We start from the raw sequence: 19,946 nt of genomic DNA on the forward strand, positions 1-19,946 counted from the left end.
TTGCATCTTGCAGTGTAGGCTCTGTATTTCTGTTCATGAAGTCTTCTGCAGACAGTGATCATTGACAAACCCAATTTTTATATGTATGACTGACTTGGCAAATAAAATTCCTCGTATGTTGCAAAACATACTTGATTAATAAAGTACTATTGTATTGAAGAAGGGTCTCAACCCAAAACGTCTCCCATTTGTTCTTGCACATCCTCTTGAATTTCATGCATTGAAGGCATAAAAACCACGTATAATTTGAGCATACATCACATTAAACTCATGCACACTTCTCATCATTCTTATGTGTAGAATTAAAATGGAATGTCCATACCTTTCATTAACTAGAAACATTTGGAAAATAAATTAAAACATTGAAATTTAAGGGATAAAACTACTTCAAATTCTTCAATAAATCACAACAAAAAAGGCCTAACATTCATCCCTCATTCATCATTCATGTACTTTGCAGCAAACGTTAAGGATAAGAATAAGGAATAAGCCATTTAGAACGGAGACGAGGAAACGCTTTTTCTCACAGAGAGTGGTGAGTGTGGAATTCTCTGCCTCAGAGGGCGGTGAAGGCTGGTTCTCTGGATGCTTTCAAGAGAGAACTAGATAGGGCTCTTAAAAATAGCGGACTCAGGTGATATGGGGAGAAGGCAGGAACGGGTACTGCTTGGGGATGATCAGCCATGATCACATTGAACGGCGGTGCTGGCTCGAAGGGCCGAATGCCCTACTCCTGCACCTATTGTCTATTGTTATACTGGTCTTTTTGGGACATCAATAATGACGTGTACAAATTAATGTCCACAATTACATTTTTGACTGTATTTTAACAGCATTTTAGAACTCCAAGAATACAGTCAAATACTAGAGGGATTGGGTTGGCATCCCATCTGAGAAAAACATTTCCTCGTGTTTAGGCAAGTTTTGGAGTTATAGTTGTTTATTTTTCTCCACAATGGATTTCACTTGATTACTTGTTGGAAGAAAGTTTGCATTAGCAATGACCTGGTAATTAATGTAAGAGTTTCCACATTTCTATTCCTGCCACACTCTACAGAACACAAAAAAGGTTCTGCTCAAGAGAAGCAAAACATTGCTGTGATTCTCACACCGTTTGATGAAACAATATACAAACCTGACCACTTAAATGCAGAAAACTTTGATCTAACAAACTGAATGTTTCACATCAGGGAGGTTTATATTCGGAAAGCTATGGTCTAAAAACAATGAAGGTGGAAATTTGTATTTTTCATATGTCCTTGTCATGAAAGAAGTAATCTTTTAGTAAAGTGCAAGTTGCAGTAGGATAGCCCACTCTCTATAGCATGTCTGGGAAGATTATGCATGAGTGTCAACTAACAATTTCAAATTAATTATTGTTTTAAATAGTCTTGCCAAGTTTCAAATCAACAAGTGCGTTTGTATTTTTTCAACGTAACAGTGAATTACATGGATGCTCAAAAAATATTAAAAGCTGTCAATGTCCTTTGTCTATATACCAAATGTGCTCAGCTATACTTTGCTATATGTTGAATTTATTTAAATGCTTAAATCCATTCATTGACTCATGAATCTCCGTCACTAATGCCCTCTGTCCTAAACTTACCCCCCAAAAAAACTTTCCATTTCTCTTACTAGAAAACTGAAGAGTAAGCGAAGCCTTTGGAAGCATTATCAAGGAGTACAAACCCAATATTTCCAAGAGTTCTATCCTATTAATTGCCGAATCAGTTTGCAATGCAGCATTCCAGGAAATAAAAATGTTCCTTCCACATTATATTATGCCATAATTTAATACGGTTCTATCCCCCTCGTGAAAATACCCGCGCAGTTTATTACTACATTGACTCCATATTAAAACCAATCACAGAATTCATTTTCCTGAATTTGTTGACATTGGGCTCAATCCATCTTCTAGATTGTTGCATCTCTGCAGAGAAGGAATGAGTGATGTTTCGGGTTGAAACCCTTCCTCTCGACCCAAAACGTCACCCATTCCTTCTCTCCAGAGATGCTACCTGTCTCGCTGAGTTACTCCAGCATCTTGTGTCTATCTTTGGTGTAAACCAGCATCTGCAGATGGGAAATGAGCATACCGAAGTGGGGAAAGGAAATGGATGACTAGGATGGTGGGAGAAATATGTGCTTACCGGGATGAGAGGAGGGGGCAAACGGGAAGTGCGAAGTGTTACATTTTGGGAAGGCAAGCCAGGGCAAGATTTACACAGTGAATGGCAAGGCTCTGGGAGTATTGTAGAGTAGAGGGAGGGAAGAGTGCAGGTACATAGTACATTGAAAGTGGTGTGACAAGTAGATAGGGTGGTTGAGAAGGCTTTTGGCACATTGACCTTCATCAGTCAATGTATTGAGTATAGAAATTAGGAGGTCATATTACAGTTGTACAAGACATTGGCGAGGCCACATTTAGAACTTTGTGTTTAGTTTTGGTCACCCTGTTATAGGAAAGAGATTGTTAAGCTGGAAAGGCTGCAAAAAAAGGTTTACTAGAATGTTGCCAGGGCTCAAGGGCCTAAGCTATAGGGAGAGGTTGAGCAGACCAGGACTATTCCTTGAACTGCAGGAGGATGAGGGGCGATCTTATAGAGGTGTACAAGATCATGAGAGGAATAGATAAGGTAAATGCAGTCTTTCACCCAGAGTTGGGGAATTGAGAACCAGAGTTGGGGAATTGAGAACACCAAGGTGAAGGGGGAAGATTTAATAGGAACCCGAGGGACAACATTTTTATTTTTTTTTACACAAAGGGTGGTAGGTGTGTGGAACTAGCTGCCAAAGGAGGTAGTTGAGGTACACAATGTTTAAGAAACATTTAGACAGGTACATGGATAGGATAGATGAGATGGGAGATAGATACAAAATGCTGGCGTAGCTCAGCGGGACAGGCAAGGAGAGAAGAAATGGGTGATGTTTAGGGTCGAGACCCTTCTTTTAACCAGCCTCAGCAGTTCACTATAGATTACACTATAGATCTACACAATAGATTTAGATGGCTATGGGCCAATGCAGGCAGATGGGACTAATGTGGATAGGGCAAGTTGGTCAGCATGGGCAAGTTGGGCTGAAGAGCCTTTTTCCACACTGTATGACGATGAAAATATACAATTCCAACTCAATGTGCTGGTTTATGACAGCCATGCCTTTATAACTAGTTTCCTTGCAAGTGATTCCTCGATATGCATGGACTGCTACAAGTCCCCATGGAGTGTTGTGTTTTGAGGTCCCACCAATATTACACTGGGAAATCAGACATAATAATCCTACAGCAGTCAGAGGATGTGTTTGAATTGGGCTTTCAGGCTAGGATATTTGGGTGAAAATGTTCTCATTTAATTGATTCAACTGTTTTAGTTATTCCGTATTGTTGTAAATAATCATGTGTGTTTAAAAGTAATATTTTAAATCAATTTAAAATTGACAGCAGTACAGATGCTCAGATGGTAGAGCCACTGCCTCACAGCGCCAGAGACCCGGGTTCAATCCTGACCTCGAGGTGCTTTGGTTGCCTCACACATCCCAAAGACATGCAGATTTGTAGGTTAATTGACCTCTGCAAATTGCCCTGAGTGCGTAGATGTTGGATGTGAAAATGACAAAACATAGAGCTAGTGTGAATGGATGATCGATAGTCAGTGTAGACTCAGTAGGCTGAAGGGTCTGTTTCCATGTTGTATCTGGGTGTTTCCGTAAATACAGCACTCAGTAGTGAAACTGAAGGTCTCCAGACTTCCAGGTTATTTTCCTATTTTTTATGTAATATTCCCATTGTTTCATATCCTATATTTTAAGTAGTATAGACCATGGTGTACAGCCAAAATAATGAGATGAAGCAAAAATAAATAAATCCGTTTTTACAACAAAAATTAGATATGTCCATGTGTATTTTTGCCTTTTTTTTTGGACATTTTTCAAGCAGGGTTTCATCAAATCCCAATGTTAATTTTACCAGAAAGATTACTTTAATTTTGCAATTAAATAACTTATACAAGCCAAATTCTGATTATGCTTACGATTTTTATCATTAATCACCTGATTTTCTGATGTCCCAAGTTTTTGCAGCAGAACGCGAGTACGTGTGATCACGTGCGAACCGTTTATATATAAACTATATATATATAGATTCTTTTTTTATTGTTTATATTTTGTGTTTAAGCTTTCCATTGAAATACTTAATAATGAATAGAACTTAAAATCAAAGGTACACAAAATTGCTGGGGAAACTCAGCGGGTGCAGCAGCATCTATGGAGCGAAGGAAATAGGCGACGTTTCGGGCCGAAACCCTTCTTCAGACTGATGGGGGTGGGAGAAAGAAGGAAAAGGGGAGGAGGGGGAGGAGCCCGAGGGCGGGCGGATGGAAGGGTGGGAGGAGACAGCTAGAGGGTTAAGGAAGGGGAGGAGACAGCAAGGGCTAGCAAAATTGGGAGAATTCAATGTTAATGCCATACGGACGCAAGGTCCCCAGACGGAATATGAGGTGCTGTTCCTCCAATTTCCGCTGTTGCTCACTCTGGCAATGGAGGAGACCCAGGACAGAGAGGTCGGATTGGGAATGGGAGGGGGAGTTGAAGTGCTGAGCCACCGGGAGTTCAGGGTGAGAACTTAAAATCATCTAGTTTGCTCACCTATTTTAGCAATGTCTCATTCTGTAGTCCTTCCCGTTGTCAACGCTATTTATCGCACTATAACGGGGATTTTTTGCACTCGTCACGATTTTTTAAAATTCAAACAACACGATTATAATGACCCTGGCGTGAACTACAGGCCACAAAGGTTAGGTGCCAACATTTTGTACGGGAGCTTCGAAATCAGTAAGTGTCCCATATGTCATATATGTTCTATAAATATTTTTTTTTTCAAATTTTGAAAGATTGATTAGTAGGACTAGATGTTACAATCCCTAAGATTTCACTACAATTGACATTCCCGGTTATGACCACTAGGTGAATTTGCTAACAATCAGACACATCTTCAGTTGTGTACCTCAATGTCACTGGGTGTTTCGGCCTTTTATCACAAGACACCCTCAGTCGAGGCAGGCCCACCGCAGGTTGATCAGACCTGGGTGTGTGTCTTATTGTTAGCCTCTACAGGGCTCGAAATTAACGGTTGCCCAGGTGCCACTGACCACTCAAAGTGCTGCCGGGCAACCTAAATGGCGAGCCATTTTGCTCGGCTTGGCAACTTGGTTTATACTGAAGATAGACACAAAAAACCGGAGTAACTCCGCAGGTTCGGCAGCATCTCTGGAGACAAGGAACGTGACGTTTTGTGTCGGCGACGGTTGTGGGAAAGTGTGGCGTGACAGAGGGTCGGAGCGAATGACGGGCCCCGCACAGCAGCGACGGCGACGGCTCCATCTCCTCCCCCCCCCCCCACCACCATCTATACATCCTGCACTGATTCATACCCCCCCCACCCTCCCCCCCCCCCCCTCTCCCGACCCTATTGTGCTGGAAATGTCTTCAGAGCTAACATTGACTATGTTTGATAACGGAATGCGATTAAATATGTTTTAATTCCCAATATTTTTATTTGTTTTAATCCATAAAGATGGATTAATTAAATTGTGAACACGTGAAACATTAAAACCACAGTGTTCGATTGTCACTGACACGTTATTACAGAATTCATTTTAATGGCAAATCAATGCTCTTAATATGGAGTATCAGTACTGTAGTTATTTAATGAGCAACATTCACAACTATACGTTGGATTTATCCAGGTTTTACTTCAACAGTCAGTCATGTACATCACAAATTTGGTCAGGAGATATTTCAGTTGAAATTTTAACGTTAATTCTGAAGTGGGACTGATGGAAAAAGCGTTTATCAACAATTTTTTTTTTAAATGGTGCTTACAAACTGGGTATCTTCATTGCCACATACATCTAATCTGAATGTCCGGTAATGTGGCGTCTTGACACCTTTAAATATATTACCAAACATTTGCTGCATTTATGTCCTTTGGCCATCTCTTGTTAGTTAGTGTAATGTTTAACCTGTCAGATGGGTATAGTCAGTTTTAACAGCTATTATCATAAAATGCCTTTAGAAAATTCCTTGCAACCTGTATATTTTGTTGTGGATAAATTATGTGGGAAGCGAGAGTGTTTCTGTACCAATAGCAATAACGACCCATGCTATGGCCATGTCATGATAATTTTCAGTCCTTCACAGAAAACATGCTTGCATCAATCTGTAGTGTGCATGGTTAAGCATATATGTTATCAAGGTCCAGGATTTATTGACACAGGTTGATCATACGCTGAATAATCCAACCACATGTTTGTTTGGAAGTGGAAAGAAATAATAAAAATTGCATTAATTGCAATGTGTAAAAAGAGTTGAGATAACATATTATAATTTTGCTGCATGTCATTGTGGTATATATCATGTCTTGATTGGTGAATATGTTAGTTTGTGACTTTATTTGAGGCAGAAATAATATGTGAATGCTTCAGTGAGCATAATTCCGACTGGTAACTTCGCACTTCGTCCGAGCACGCGTCATGCAAGCCATCTTAAATGACCACCTAAACTGTCATTTGGCAACCTAAAAAGCTGCCAAGGTTGCCCGGCTGGCAACAGGGAAAAAAAGTTAAGCGAGAGCCTTGCTCTAGATGGTCACATGGCAGCCAAGACAGCATCTTTCCTCTTCAGCCACAGCCAGTGACTTCTCCGTTCGGCGGCATTGGCCAGTTCTTTTATTGCCCTCCTTTGTGCCTGCTCTTTGACTCCTACGTCCCTCAGGAGCCTTGCGGTGGAACTGGCTACAAAGCCCCTGCACCCCACCTCCACTGGACACACCCTTACACTCCAACCTCTCTCCTCTGCTGCAAGGTTTGAATATCAAAGCTTTTTCCTTTCATAAGCCTCGTCCACAGCCTCCTCCCATGGGACCGTCAGCTCAATGATGAAAACACGCCAACAGGAGTTGGACCAGAGAACAAGGTCTGGTCGCAGGTTGGTAACTGCGATTTCAACTGGGAACGAAAGCCTCTGGCCTAGGTCAACACGCATTTCCCAGTCCCTGGCTGCGTTCAGTGGGCATGAGTTGAGAGACGAGGGGTTAGTCCTCCGTTTCTCTCCTTCCCGGATGAAGGATGGTATTTGTGGGAATGTTATCTGGGCATTGATAGGCATGGCGTTGGTGGTAACTCTCTGGCACTCGGGTTCAGCTGCCAAACACCTCAGCACCTGGTTGTGTCGCCAGGTGTATCTGCCTTGTGTTAGGCTGGTCTTACAACCGACCAGGACGTGCTTGAGGTTTGCTGGAACTGCACACAGGGGGCAGGCTGTGTCCTCTCCCAGAAAAAGATTTAGGTTTGTGGGAGAGGGAAGGACGTCATATATGGCTCAGATAATGAAGCTCAACAGTATTAGATTTTGGTCCAATTTGGTCGATTTTGATCTCAAATTAGCTCAAAAGGATCATAGGTAGGCCCATTTTTAATCCTGCGTTATTTAATCATGATTTAATAACTTTCAAATTTGGCCACCCATGCCACAGTACTCTTGGTACCCTTATTTACAGAAACACCCATCTCTAAAACTAACTACCCAAAAGTTAAATGTCTCTGAATATAGGATTTATTGCGACAGCTATGCTGCCCAAATATTGATAGTCAATGCATTTCAGGGACGAGTCCTCAACAACATTTAGCATTCATCATTGATACCTCATTTCTCATTCCACTGGGCAGTTCAATTGAGTCCAGGATTTGACCCTTGGAAAAATATAAATTAAAAATAAGAACAGGAAAAGCTAGAAATACTCAGCATAATAGTGTAGGGAGAATCAGCGTTAATCCTCCAGGTTAGCACCCATTCTGGTGAAAAGTCATTGACTTGAAAAATTAATTACATTTTTCTTTACACTTTCTCTCAGCCGGTAAATAGTTCTCGCATTTTGTGTTTTATTTCAGATATCAGTATGTGCAATATTTCCTGTATTGCTTCTAGATAAATAGTCAGGATTGTGGCTAATAACTCCCATGGAGAAGTTACCTTTGATATAAATATGCAATTCAGGTAAAAGCAGGAATCTATCCTGCCATGATCATTTTCACAAATGAATTGCTTGCCATGATTTATAATGCAGAAAATTCATTTGAATTAGGCACATCATCACATCCTAATCAAGAAAATCAGTCAGGGAAAACCAGGGAATCAGGATGGCCAAACGGAGCCGTGAAATGTCCTTGGCAAGCTGCATTGAGAGGGTAGAACCATACAAGAATAAAGAGGGGACATTATGCATGGAGTTAGAGGTTGAATACAAGGTACAAAACTAGTACTTTGTATTGGTATTCACCAAGGAGAAAAATATGAAGGACAGCAGATCATTGTGGGGTATGCTGGGGCACTCTGAGAACACGAGGCTGTTATTCATCGATTACAGCTCGGCATTTAACACAATCATCCCCTCCAAGCTGGTTACCAAACTCGCAGAACTGGGTCTCTGCGCATCCCTCTGCAATTGGATCCTCGACTTCCTCATTCACAGACCACAGTCTGTTCGTATTGGTGGAAATGTGTCAGCCTCGATAACAATCAGCACGGGAGCACCTCAAGGCTGCGTGCTCAGCCCCCTGCTGTACTCACTCTATACTCATGACTGCGTAGCCAGTCACAGTGCAAACTCCATCATCAAGTTCGCTGACGACACCACTGTTGTGGGGCGTATCACTGATGGGGATGAGTCCGAGTATAGAAGAGAGATCGAGCAACAGTCCATATGGTGCCAGCGCAATAACCTGGCCCTCAACACCAGCAAAACCAAGGAACTGATTGTAGACTTTGGAAGGAGTAAGAGGGGGACCCACAGCCCCATTTATATCAATTGGGATGGTTGAAAGGGTCCAGAGCTTCAAATTCCTGGGCGTGACCATCTCTGAAGATCTTTCCTGGTCCGAGAACACTAATGCAATTATCAAGAAAGCTCATCAGTGCCTCTACTTCCTGAGAAGTTTACGGAAAGTCGGTTTGTCAAAGAAGACTCTCTCTAACTTCTACAGGTGCACAGTCGAGAGCATACTGACCGGTTGCATCGTGGCTTGGTTCGGCAATTTGAGCGCCCTGGAGAGGAAAAGACTACAAAAAGTAGTAAACACTGCCCAGTCCATCATCGGCTCTGACCTTCCTTCCATCGAGGGGATTTATCGCAGTCGCTGCCTCATAAATGCTGGCAGTATCATCAAAGACCCACACCATCCTGACCTCACTCATCTCCCTGCTACCTTCAGTTAGAAGGTACAGGAGCCTGAAGACTGCAACAACCAGGTTCAGGAATAGCTACTTCCCCACAGCCATCAGGCTATTAAACCTGGCTCGGACAAAACTCTGATTATTAACAACCCATTTTCTGTTATTTGCACTTTATCAGTTTATTTATTCATGTGTGTATATATTTATATCATGGTATATGGACACACTTGTATGTTTTGTAGTAAATGCCTACTATGTTCTGGGTGCTGAAGCAAAGCAAGAATTTCATTGTCCTATACAGGGACACATGACAATAAACTCACTTGAATTTGAATTTGAACTTGAAGGTGGCAGCATGGGTCCCTTGAAGGTGGATAAGTCCATAGGATCTGATGGGAACTGTTCCAGGGAGAGGCAAGGGAGGAAATTGCTGGGGACTTGATAAAGATCTTTGAATCCTCTCTAGTCACAGACAAGGTCCCAGAGAACGACAGCCAATATTGTTCCTTTGTTTCAGAGAAATGGGGATAATGCAGGGAATCTATAATCTAAAATTCTACAGAGGCTGGATGGAGCCTGATAAAAGTTTATAATAATTATAGGAGGCATAGGTAGGAGACAGTCAAAATATTTTTCCCAGGTTGGAAATGACAAATACTAGAGGGCATAGTTAAAGGTGAGGGGGGGGGGGGGGGGTGAGTTTAACTGAGGTGTGCAGGGCAGGTTTTATTGGAAGCCAGGGCTTTAACGGATGGGGAGACGGTGCTAGCCAGAGGTGGGTCGGCGGATCCGTCCTCTATAACTGAAATCCGTAATAAAGGAGCCCTTTAAAACAAGGGTACACAAAATTGCTGGAGGAACTCAGCGGGTGCAGCAGCATCTATGGAGCGAAGGAAATAGGCGACGTTTCGGGCCGAAACCCTTCTTCAGAGAGACAGTATTTGAACCCTTTAAAACAAGGGTTTACTGTACTCCACATTCACATATGTCAGTTACAATAAAATTGTTAGAGCATTTAGATGCATTCGATGCATGGTAGGATACAGAATAATGTAGATCCTATGGAGGGAGTGCACGTAAGGTCATCAGGTCAAAGGGCGTGACGCACGCAGTACCTCAATCCTTCTGAAGTAGAAGGCAGCTTCCGGCATACACTAGTAACACACGAAACACGTATGTTCTAACCTGTTAAAAATTGCCAAAATGGTCCATTTTTGTGCTGTAAAGAATTGTGGAAATAGGTGTAACCGTGAGTGAAAACCGCCGAAATCACTGCTGCTCTGCCACTGACTTGCAAAAGAGCAGCGTGCCGGTGGATTGAGGGCAAGTCCCGGCCCACGACCACCCGGGGCTGGAGGGTGACTGGCGCTCTGAACCCGAGCACCAAGGTGCAAGCAGCCGAAGGAGCACATCCCTCGGGACAGCCACCACTCTCCCCGGGGTCAGCGCTGTCCGGCCACGGCCGTCCTCCGCCCCGTCTCCCCCTATGCAGCCGCACTGTCACGGGCTGTGGGTCAGCAGCGCCCACACACACGGGGCCAGGTGGAGCTGGGCCGCGACTCCGGGCAGCGGACAAACAGGACCATAACCCCGGCAACGTCCTCGCCAGCTGCAGCAGAGTTGGGGACAGTCTGGTCCCTCCGCCCACCCAGAGTCACTGACCATGCTGCACCGGCACCGGACCCCGACACCGGGGTGATTCACCCCCTCGGACCCCGACCCACACAGGGGGTGATTCACCCGACCCCCACCACCACCCGGGTGATTCACCCCCCCGACCCCGACTCACATACGGGGTGATTCATCCCCCCGACCCTGACACGGGGCGATTCACCCCCCCCCACCCCCACGCAGGGTGATTCACCCACCACCCCCACATGGGGTGATTCACACCCCCGACCCCGACCCACATGTGGGGTGATTCACCCCACCCCACACCAGGTGATTCACCCCCCCCCCCCCACCTTGGGGATAGATGGCCCAGGGTCCGCAGTGCGGTACCGGTCAGAGTAGAGTCCGGATGCTGTGACAGAAGACGGGCCCGCTGCACTGGCAGCCATATAAGTGCTTACCTGACGTTCACCGCTGTACTCCAGAAGGCGTTGCCTGGCAACAGTACGGGTCACGGGTCGTGACCTCGACTGCCATGCAACCTCCCTATAGGCAAAATGAATGTCTAAATGCTATCGTGGCTCTATTATCACTGCTCTGAAGTCATCTATTTTGTAATCTATCATCCATACTGCTGTGAAATCAACCCATGGAATTCATAGACAGCTGTTAAGGTATCTCAGTTGTGCAAATTATAGTCATAGATGAGAAAACTTAAAACGTACATTTACTTTCTTTAACCAAGTGTATATGGTTTAAGTCATTATCAAACGGGTGTCCATACAGCCAGGTCTTCTTTTGGCAAAACAATATCAATATTAGTGTTATAAAGAGGAGCATAAGATTTATTTTTAATAGATCCATAAAGATCTTAAAGAATAAGCATAATACAAAGATGTTGTGAGGCTTTGAAATCAGTTAAGCTATGCATTTTCATAAATTAAATTAATATAATATTAATATAAACAAAAGTTTACTTACCTCTGTATCTATGGTATAGCTGTTCTAATCTTTTTCTATCCAATGAGCCTTTCAGACTTTCACGAACATAAAGTTCTGGATTTTGAAAAAAATTGTCTGTAGCAACATCTAATTTCCAATCGTTCTGTGACAAACAACATACTGCAGTTTTTTCACTGGACTGTGTGAAGACCATAAACTGCCGCACTTTATCCTTCTGTGAGGACTTCAGCTTGTTCTGCAAAAAAAGAAACACTTTGTAATGCCCATTTTACAAATGAATACTTTTTCCAACCTTCACAATTTATTTACATAGACAATCAAGTCTCGTAGCACAACACAGCCAAATAAACTGTTCCACCCGAGCGTTTTATTCTTTGCAAAATCTCAATTATTTTCCTTCAAATTATCCATTCATTGAATGCAGATATCGCTGATGGGTCAGCATTTATTAGCTATCCCCTAAATGTCCTGGAGATTCACCTTCATGAAAATTGACAGCAATTATTTGTGGTGGTCAAAAATGCAAGGATATTTCAAAAAGCTGCTAAATTACAAAGTTATGGTTCTGTTCAAACCTCCTTGTCTAAAGGGCATTAGTGAATCAGATGGGTTACAAAACTTCAGGAATTTCATTACCATCATTACTCATACAAGTCTTTCATACCAGATTTATTGACCAATGCATTTAAATTCCCAAGCGGTAGACTTAACTCGTGTCTCCGTATTATTCGGCCAAGTGGCTGAATTGCAAATTCAGCAACATAACCGCTATATCTTCATAAAAGTGCCACTACAAGTACCCCACGGAATTAATCCACTAAGGTTTAACTTTATTAGTTTCGTTCTTCATTAAATTTAGCATCTAGTGTAACACATTTACATCACATCTGTAAGCTGTAAAGGGCTTGTCCCACTTACACGACTTTTTCGGCGACTGCCGGTACCCGTCATAGTCGCAGCAGGTCACCGAAAATTTTCAACATTTAAAAAATCCAGCAGTGACCAGAAAAAGATACGACTCTTTGGGCGATTACTCACGACCACACAGGCAACAAGTCGCGGGGTGACGCATATGTGGTCATGAGTAGTCAACCAAAGAGTCGTACCTTTTTATGGTCGTCGCTGGATTTTCAACAAGTGGGACAGGCCCTTAAGTATTCAGAACTGCAATCATTAAAATGATACAAACAGTGCCTGGAAATATGCTGGAATCTGGACAAAAAAGAAAACCTGCTGCAATAACTCAGTAAGCAACAAGCAGTTTCTATGGAGGCAAAGGGATAGTTAGTGTACAGTTCAGGTCGAAATCCCACAACAGGATAATGCAGGGTCTCGACCTGAAATAGAGCATCTTTCCGCTTGACCTGTCACTTTTTTTTCGCTAGGAAAAAACATTTCATTTCGTCCTACCTATGCAGAAACAATCAATGTGTTTCCATCACCTCATTTCACGGATGTCAACCAGAAAAGCAAAAGTTGACATGAAACCTTCAACGCCAGATGTAGTAAATGCATTGCTGGAGAAATTGTAATAGTAGTAAGTGAATAACAAAAGGCAACTGTTAAAAACTCAATTCATCTGCTACAAAATATCAGGAGTAGATATCAATTCATCAAGATTAAGTGCCAAAGACACATGCAAACATGCTAAAGAGTGCGGCACAGTGGCAGAGTTGCTGCCTCACAGCGCCGGGGGCCTGGGTTCGATCATGACCTCGGGTGCTGTCTGTACGGAGTTTGTGCGTTCTCCTTGTGACCTGCGTGGGTTTTCTCCGGGTGCTCCGGTTTCCTCCCACACTCCAAAGACATATAGGTTTGTAGGTTAATTGGTTTTAAATTGTCCCGTGTGTGTGTGTAGGATAGTATTAATGTGCGGGGATCGTTGGTCAGCGAGGACTCGGTGGGACGAAGGGCCTGTTTCCACGGTGTATCTCTAAACTAAATTAAATCCATTAGATGAATATAAATGTCAAATGAATTACTGAAATAGGCATGTTAAGATAATGAAAAAAATCTAAACACACCTTTCACCAGTACATCAACTACATTATCTTTACAGATCAAATGTGTAGGAAAGAACTGCAGATGCTGGTTTAAATCGTCAACACACACAAAATGCTGGAGTAACTCAGCAGGACAGGCAGCATCTCTGGAGAGAAGGAATGGGTGACGTTTCAGGTCGAGACCTTTCTTCTGACTGATCTTTAGTCTGAAGAATGCAAGTTCAGATGAACGTTACTCCAGCATTTTGTGTATCTTCACAGATCAGTTTAACTCTGACATCCATGTATCTGCACTGCAACAAACAAGTCAGAAATTAGTTGAAGCCGACACATCTGACTACCTGCTTCACCACTGAACTCAGCACTCAGAATTATACAAACAACATTTGCTTTATAACAAAGATAGTTGACATTAGTCACTGGCCCCATTCATTTGTAAACAACACCTCATCTATTGTATCCAGTGTTCCCAATGTGGCCTCCCGTACATTGGCAAGACCAAGCATAGACTCAGCGACCATTTCACCAAACACTTACTCTTGGTCCACCAAGGCCTGCAGGATCTCCTGGCTCCTAACCATTTTAACTCTTCTTCCCATAATGACCTTTTTGTGAGGCCACACACAAACTGGAGGAATAGCACCTCATATTCCGTTTGTGTAGCTTTCAACCCTATGGTATGAACATTGGATTCATCAATTTTAGGTAACTATTATAAACCTCCCCTTCTCCCTGTTTCCCCTTTATAATCCATTTCCCCCTTTTCCTTTCCCTCTCCTGTGCCCCATCTGGACTTGCATTTATTTCTCCTCTCCACCTCCCCCTCCACCTACATTCCTTCCTCTAGCTTCACAATTCACAACTCTTCAATTATTATACTCATATTTTCTGCCGTACTCCAAAGATGCTGCCTGACCCGCTGTGCATCTGCAGTTCCTCATATCCATAATTCATTTGTTTAATTTAATTTTAACAAAGTTCTGGCGCTTTGTGTTCAGTAATTTTTTTAATTTTTTTTAATTATCTTATTTTGAACTGATTTCAAGCTCTCAGATTAAGAGTTCAAATGCCTTTTGACAGCTGGTCCTCCAGCTTAATTAGTCCCATTATACCACAAAAGGCAGGTCTGGCCACAGGGCAGCAATTTCAATGCAGCAAAATATTCCAATATACTTCTCAGGAGAATTACAAAACTAAATTGATTTTAATCCATGTTAGGAAACATTAGAACTGGCGACAAAAATGTAGTCAAAGACACAAATTGTAAGAACATCTAAGAGGAAAAGGCAAATTCAAGAATTTAAATTTTTAGCAGCCACAAATGGTACAAATAATAATCTTGGTAATACTCAAGAAACCAGAAATAAAAAGCGGGTTTCCTAGAATTAAAGGTTTATGGATTACAACTTTGCATTTGAAAACAAAGATGAAAGAAGAAAATTCTTCAATTTCTTCTCACATCCCAAAGATGTGCAGATTGGCAAGTACATCGGCTAATGTAAATTGTCCGTAGTGTGGAGACGAATCTAAGGGAACTATAGACACAAGTAACTGCAAAAAAAAAAGACACAAAATGCTGGAGTAACCCAGTGGGCCAGGCAGCATCTGTGGAGACAGGCGATGTTTCAGACCAGGACCCTTCTTCAGACTAATAGAGGTGGAGGGTGGGTATGGGAGGGGAAAGCTGGAAGAATGGACAAAGTCTTGCAAGAGATAAATGGGTACAGTGGTGGTTTTTGGGGGGTAAAAAGATGGTTGGATAAAGACCAGTGATGAAAAGACTAAAGGTGTGAGATAATGATGCGAGGTAAAAAATGTGAAAGCAGAGGAAGGGGAGGAAAAGGATGTCGAAGGGGAGGAAAAGAATGAGTGCGAATCTAGGTGTGCAACAGGAAAGAGAGGAGGTAAAAAGGGAAAGGGGGGGGGCGGGGGGGGTTGATAGGTTACCTAAAATTGGAGAATTAAATGTTCTACGCTACCCAAACAGAATACGAGGTGCTGTTGCTCTAGTTTGCGGGTGGCCTTACCCAGGCAGTGGGGGTGGTTCAGGAGAGTGTGGGAATGGGAAGAGCAGTTAGCAAATTGGAGATCCTGCATGTCTTGGCTAACCAAGCACCAATATTCAGTTAAACGGTCTATGCTTGGTCTCGCCGATATAAAGGAGACATCATGAACACCGGGTTTAAAGGAGGCGCATGTGAATGCCCGTCTCTCCTGGAAGGACTGCTGAGGTCCCTGGATGGATGAAGGGGAGGAGGTATAAGGACAGGTGTTACATCTCCTGCAGTTGCAGGGGACAGTGATGTGGAGGTGTGCTTTGAGTAGGAAGGGATGAATGAACCAAGGATCTCTGCAGAAGACGGAAAGGGGTGGGAAGATGTGACTAGTAGTGGGATCACATTGGAGGTGGAGGATAATGTTTTGATGCGGAGGCTGGTGGAGTGAAAGGCCAGGACCAAGGGAACTGTGATGAATGCTGAGCGATCAAGAAAGGGAGAAGAGTCAGAGATAGTCCGTGAATTTAGTGGAAGTTAGTGTTAAAGTTAATGACATCAACGAGTTCTGCACGGGTGCAGGATGCAGCCCCAGTATAGTCGCCGACATAGTAAAGAAAGAGTTGGCCAATGGTGCCAGCGTATATTGGGAACAAGGACTGGTCAACGTAACCAACAAAAGGTCAGGCATAGTTGGGGCCCGTGCGAATACCCATGGCTACACCTTGAACACGCAGAAAGAGAAGGGAGTCTAAAGAGAAGTTGTTGAGGACAAGTTCCGTCAGATGGAGAGGAGTATTAGTAGAGGGAAATTGATTGGGTTTCTCAGTGCCTGATTTAGATGAAGAGAGGCCCTAGGCTATTCCACTTGCGAGGCCCCTCCCAATCCCTCCCATACAAAACGAGTCTGCTTTTTACTATCGTTAACAAAGATGCTACAAATAAGCTTAGTTTCATTAATAACCTGACAGTGGCATCCACAGCACTACACAGTGGGTTTCTAGCAACCATTATCAGCTCTACCCCTAGCATTGCTCCTTGCCAACTTCCTAATTCAAATATCTTTGCACTTTCCTACTTACCCCTGAGTTTTGACTTTAGAAGCCTGCAAGTATCCAAAGATGTTCCCTGCACCCGCCATCGCTGTTTACTGGAGCACGTGTGAAAGTTTGCCGGACCCCAGTGCCACCAGACTGACGCCGATGTGCAGCCGAGCCTGGCCAATGAGATAAGGGGCTGGAAAGCTGCGCTTTTTTAATATTTATTTATTACCAGTGCTAGTGTCGAGTTATCGGCTTAAAACAGTATTTTTCTGAAATGGTGGGCAAGGGAAATTACTGAAGGGCTGTTTAGAGACTACAGCGTGTTGTGACAGCATATCTAGGAAAGGTCTATGACAGTCAAAAATATTATACACCTTGGCCGGAGGCTCCCTAGATTTTGAGGCCCTGGGCTTCAGCCTGCCGTGCCTGTACGTAAATCCGGCACTGGGGATTCTGATCAAGGAAGAACGGGAAGGCTTTTAGACCTTCGTAGTGGAGGATGGTGGTGTAAAGGGACTGGACATCCCTGGTAAGGTAAAGAAATGTTGGATATTTAGTTTACAGCATAGAAACAACCCCATTGGCCATTGGCGCACCCTGTCCACGCCGACCATCAATCGCCTCTCCACGCTAATTCTCTTGTTATCCCCTTTTCTCAGCCACTTCTTACACATTAGGACCAATTTTACACAGACGAATTAACCCAAAGGAAATTTTAGGGAAGTGGAAGGAATCCAGAGCACAATGTGGGATCAACATCGGATTAGTATGGATGGGTGTTTTGACAGTTGGCATGGACTGGGTGGACCCAAGTGCCTGGTCCTGTGCTGCATCTCTCCATGCGAGAATGTTAACATCAAGTCCATTAAGTAATGTGACAACAGTAAAGCAAAAGACTCGAGGAAATAGAGGGCACATAAAATTGTGCAGTTGCTTAAGAAATCCGTTACCTCTGGTCCAACAAGAAGTGATGACTAACAACCTAACAAATAAAAGAGAAACAGCAATTACAGAAACAAACAAACGTGAAATAATTCAGGATCATGGAAGCAACATCCCAATTCAAATAACAAGCCGGACAGATTCAAAGTAAGGGGTCTCAGAAGAGAAAATGCAAAGATTGTAAAATCAAAACAGGTGGACAAATAAAGATAATTTAGCAAAGGACATTATAGCAACAGAGTTTCAAGTCAAAGTGCCGCACACAAGTGAACAGATATAGCATTAATGTTTAAGAAGGAACTGCAGATGCTGGAAAATCAAAGTTGGACAAAATGCTGGAGAAACTCAGCGGGTGAGGCAGCATCTATGGAGCAAAGGAAATAGGCAACGTTTCGGGTCGAAACCCGAAAAGATACAGCATTAAGTTTGGATGAATATCGCTGCCACACTGGACAAGACAAGCCTGAAAAGCCATGGCTTTATTAAGTAGCACGCATACTAGGATGAGGCCAACATCCAGTTCGTAGAACATTCCTTTCTAAACATTAAAATATTATGCTAAATTTAAAGTTTGTTAGTTATCTTTGCCAAGCTTAACATGTTACTTCAGTGAAGGCAAACAAAATATTTTAAAACTTATGATCCACGTCAACTAATACATAATACATGAACAAATCAAATCAGCACCATGCTAACATCTTGCAACAGGCATTCTTCATTAGTTTGTGTCGTCTCCATGAGAAGCTAAAAATAGTATCCTGATGCCAAAAACAGAATTGATCCTGCACATCCCAATGACTACTATATTTATTTCTGTACTGAAACCCAAGATGCAATATATCTAGCATATGCATTTAGATCATTTAAAAGGTCTGGAATTCACGTTTTCTATAATGCAAAATCTTTAACTAAATATTGTAATTTATCACGTATTACATATTCAGATGGCAAGAAACTATAAAAGTGACTTCAGGGGTCAAACAATCAATGACTTAAAACTTGATTACTGAACTGAACTAGCTAGTCAAGTAATATTATGTTTGAATTAGAATTTCTCTACACTGCTCAAGTCAGTGTTAACATTTTTGGCCCGATATTTACCATTCAGCGAATCAACCTTGGAAGACATTTGATTACTAATCTTCAGATATAAATAGAAGTTGCCCTCAGCATTTAAAAAAAATTCAGCCCCAATCATAACTCCTTTAGTCAAATTATTTCCCCCTTGACAATTGAATTCCCTGATGGACTAATTGCTGCTGCTGCTGGATGTCACATATGTAGTGGTCACCAATATCATTTCTAGATAACCATATGAATCACCTGATAACATCTGTCAGCATTCTGTGCAATCACTCGGTACACTATAATTGATTCTAATCTGGGTATGCTTTACCCAATGACCACACGTATGGACTTCCAACTTAAGGGCCTGTCCCATCTGCTATTTTTTAGGCGACTACATGCGACTAGGCTGGTCACCACATGGTTGCCGGGGTGTCGCCTGTATGATCGTGAGTAGTCTGGTCACCACATGGTTGCCGGGGTGTCGCCTGTATGATCGTGAGTAGTCTCCTCAGTCACCCAAAGAGTCGTAGCGTCATTCTGGTCGTCGCTGGATTTTCAATATGTTGAAAATTTTTCAGAGACAGTCGGCGACAGTGAGTTTGACGCCAATGAGCGTAGCTTGACTTCTCCTGACGTAGGTGCTGTCACAGTTGTCGCCAGGTTAACGTAGGTTGTCGCTGGTGCTGACTTCAGTTTTTTTGTTGTTGTTAAAGTAATGATTCTATTTCAAATTTTATGTCGAAGGGGGGGCCAGTCACCGGTTTTACGGCTATCTGCTACTACTCTGACAGTCGACTAAAAATAGCCCAAGTGGGACAGACCCTAAAGGTAGCTGAGCAGCATCTTGGGTTTCAGTACCCAGACACCTTTGCCCTCTCTAACCCCAAAGCTCAAACCAACTGAAGGACCCCAAACTGCAACCTGGCTGAGATCAGCTAACTCAGACCAGGATAAAAACTAGGCCCATCCTAGGAAAGAGACGAACACTAAAAACCAGAGTTAAAGATCAATACTTTCCACAAATATAACACGATCTGGATTTGAATCATTTACCAAGCAGGGAATAACTGCTTCATAAACAAACCACAAACATTTCC

At 42.8% G+C, this 19,946-nt stretch overlaps 1 protein-coding gene across 2 annotated transcripts in view; it reads right to left on the minus strand.

The window, feature by feature from the left end:
* The window catches only part of dcun1d1 (defective in cullin neddylation 1 domain containing 1), a 64,129-nt gene that overhangs the window by 40,838 nt on the left and 3,345 nt on the right, over positions 1-19,946 (minus strand). For both annotated transcript variants that reach the window (XR_004413854.1, XM_033032165.1), the window contains exon 2: positions 11,818-12,034. Coding sequence is in view for 1 of the 2 variants with exons in the window: in XM_033032165.1 (XP_032888056.1) it covers positions 11,818-12,034 (217 nt within the window). In the remaining variant the exon portion in view is untranslated. The remainder of the gene's footprint in view (positions 1-11,817; positions 12,035-19,946) is intronic.

The sequence above is a fragment of the Amblyraja radiata genome, chromosome 13 (genome assembly GCF_010909765.2).
Source record: "Amblyraja radiata isolate CabotCenter1 chromosome 13, sAmbRad1.1.pri, whole genome shotgun sequence".
Lineage (NCBI taxonomy): Eukaryota > Metazoa > Chordata > Chondrichthyes > Rajiformes > Rajidae > Amblyraja > Amblyraja radiata.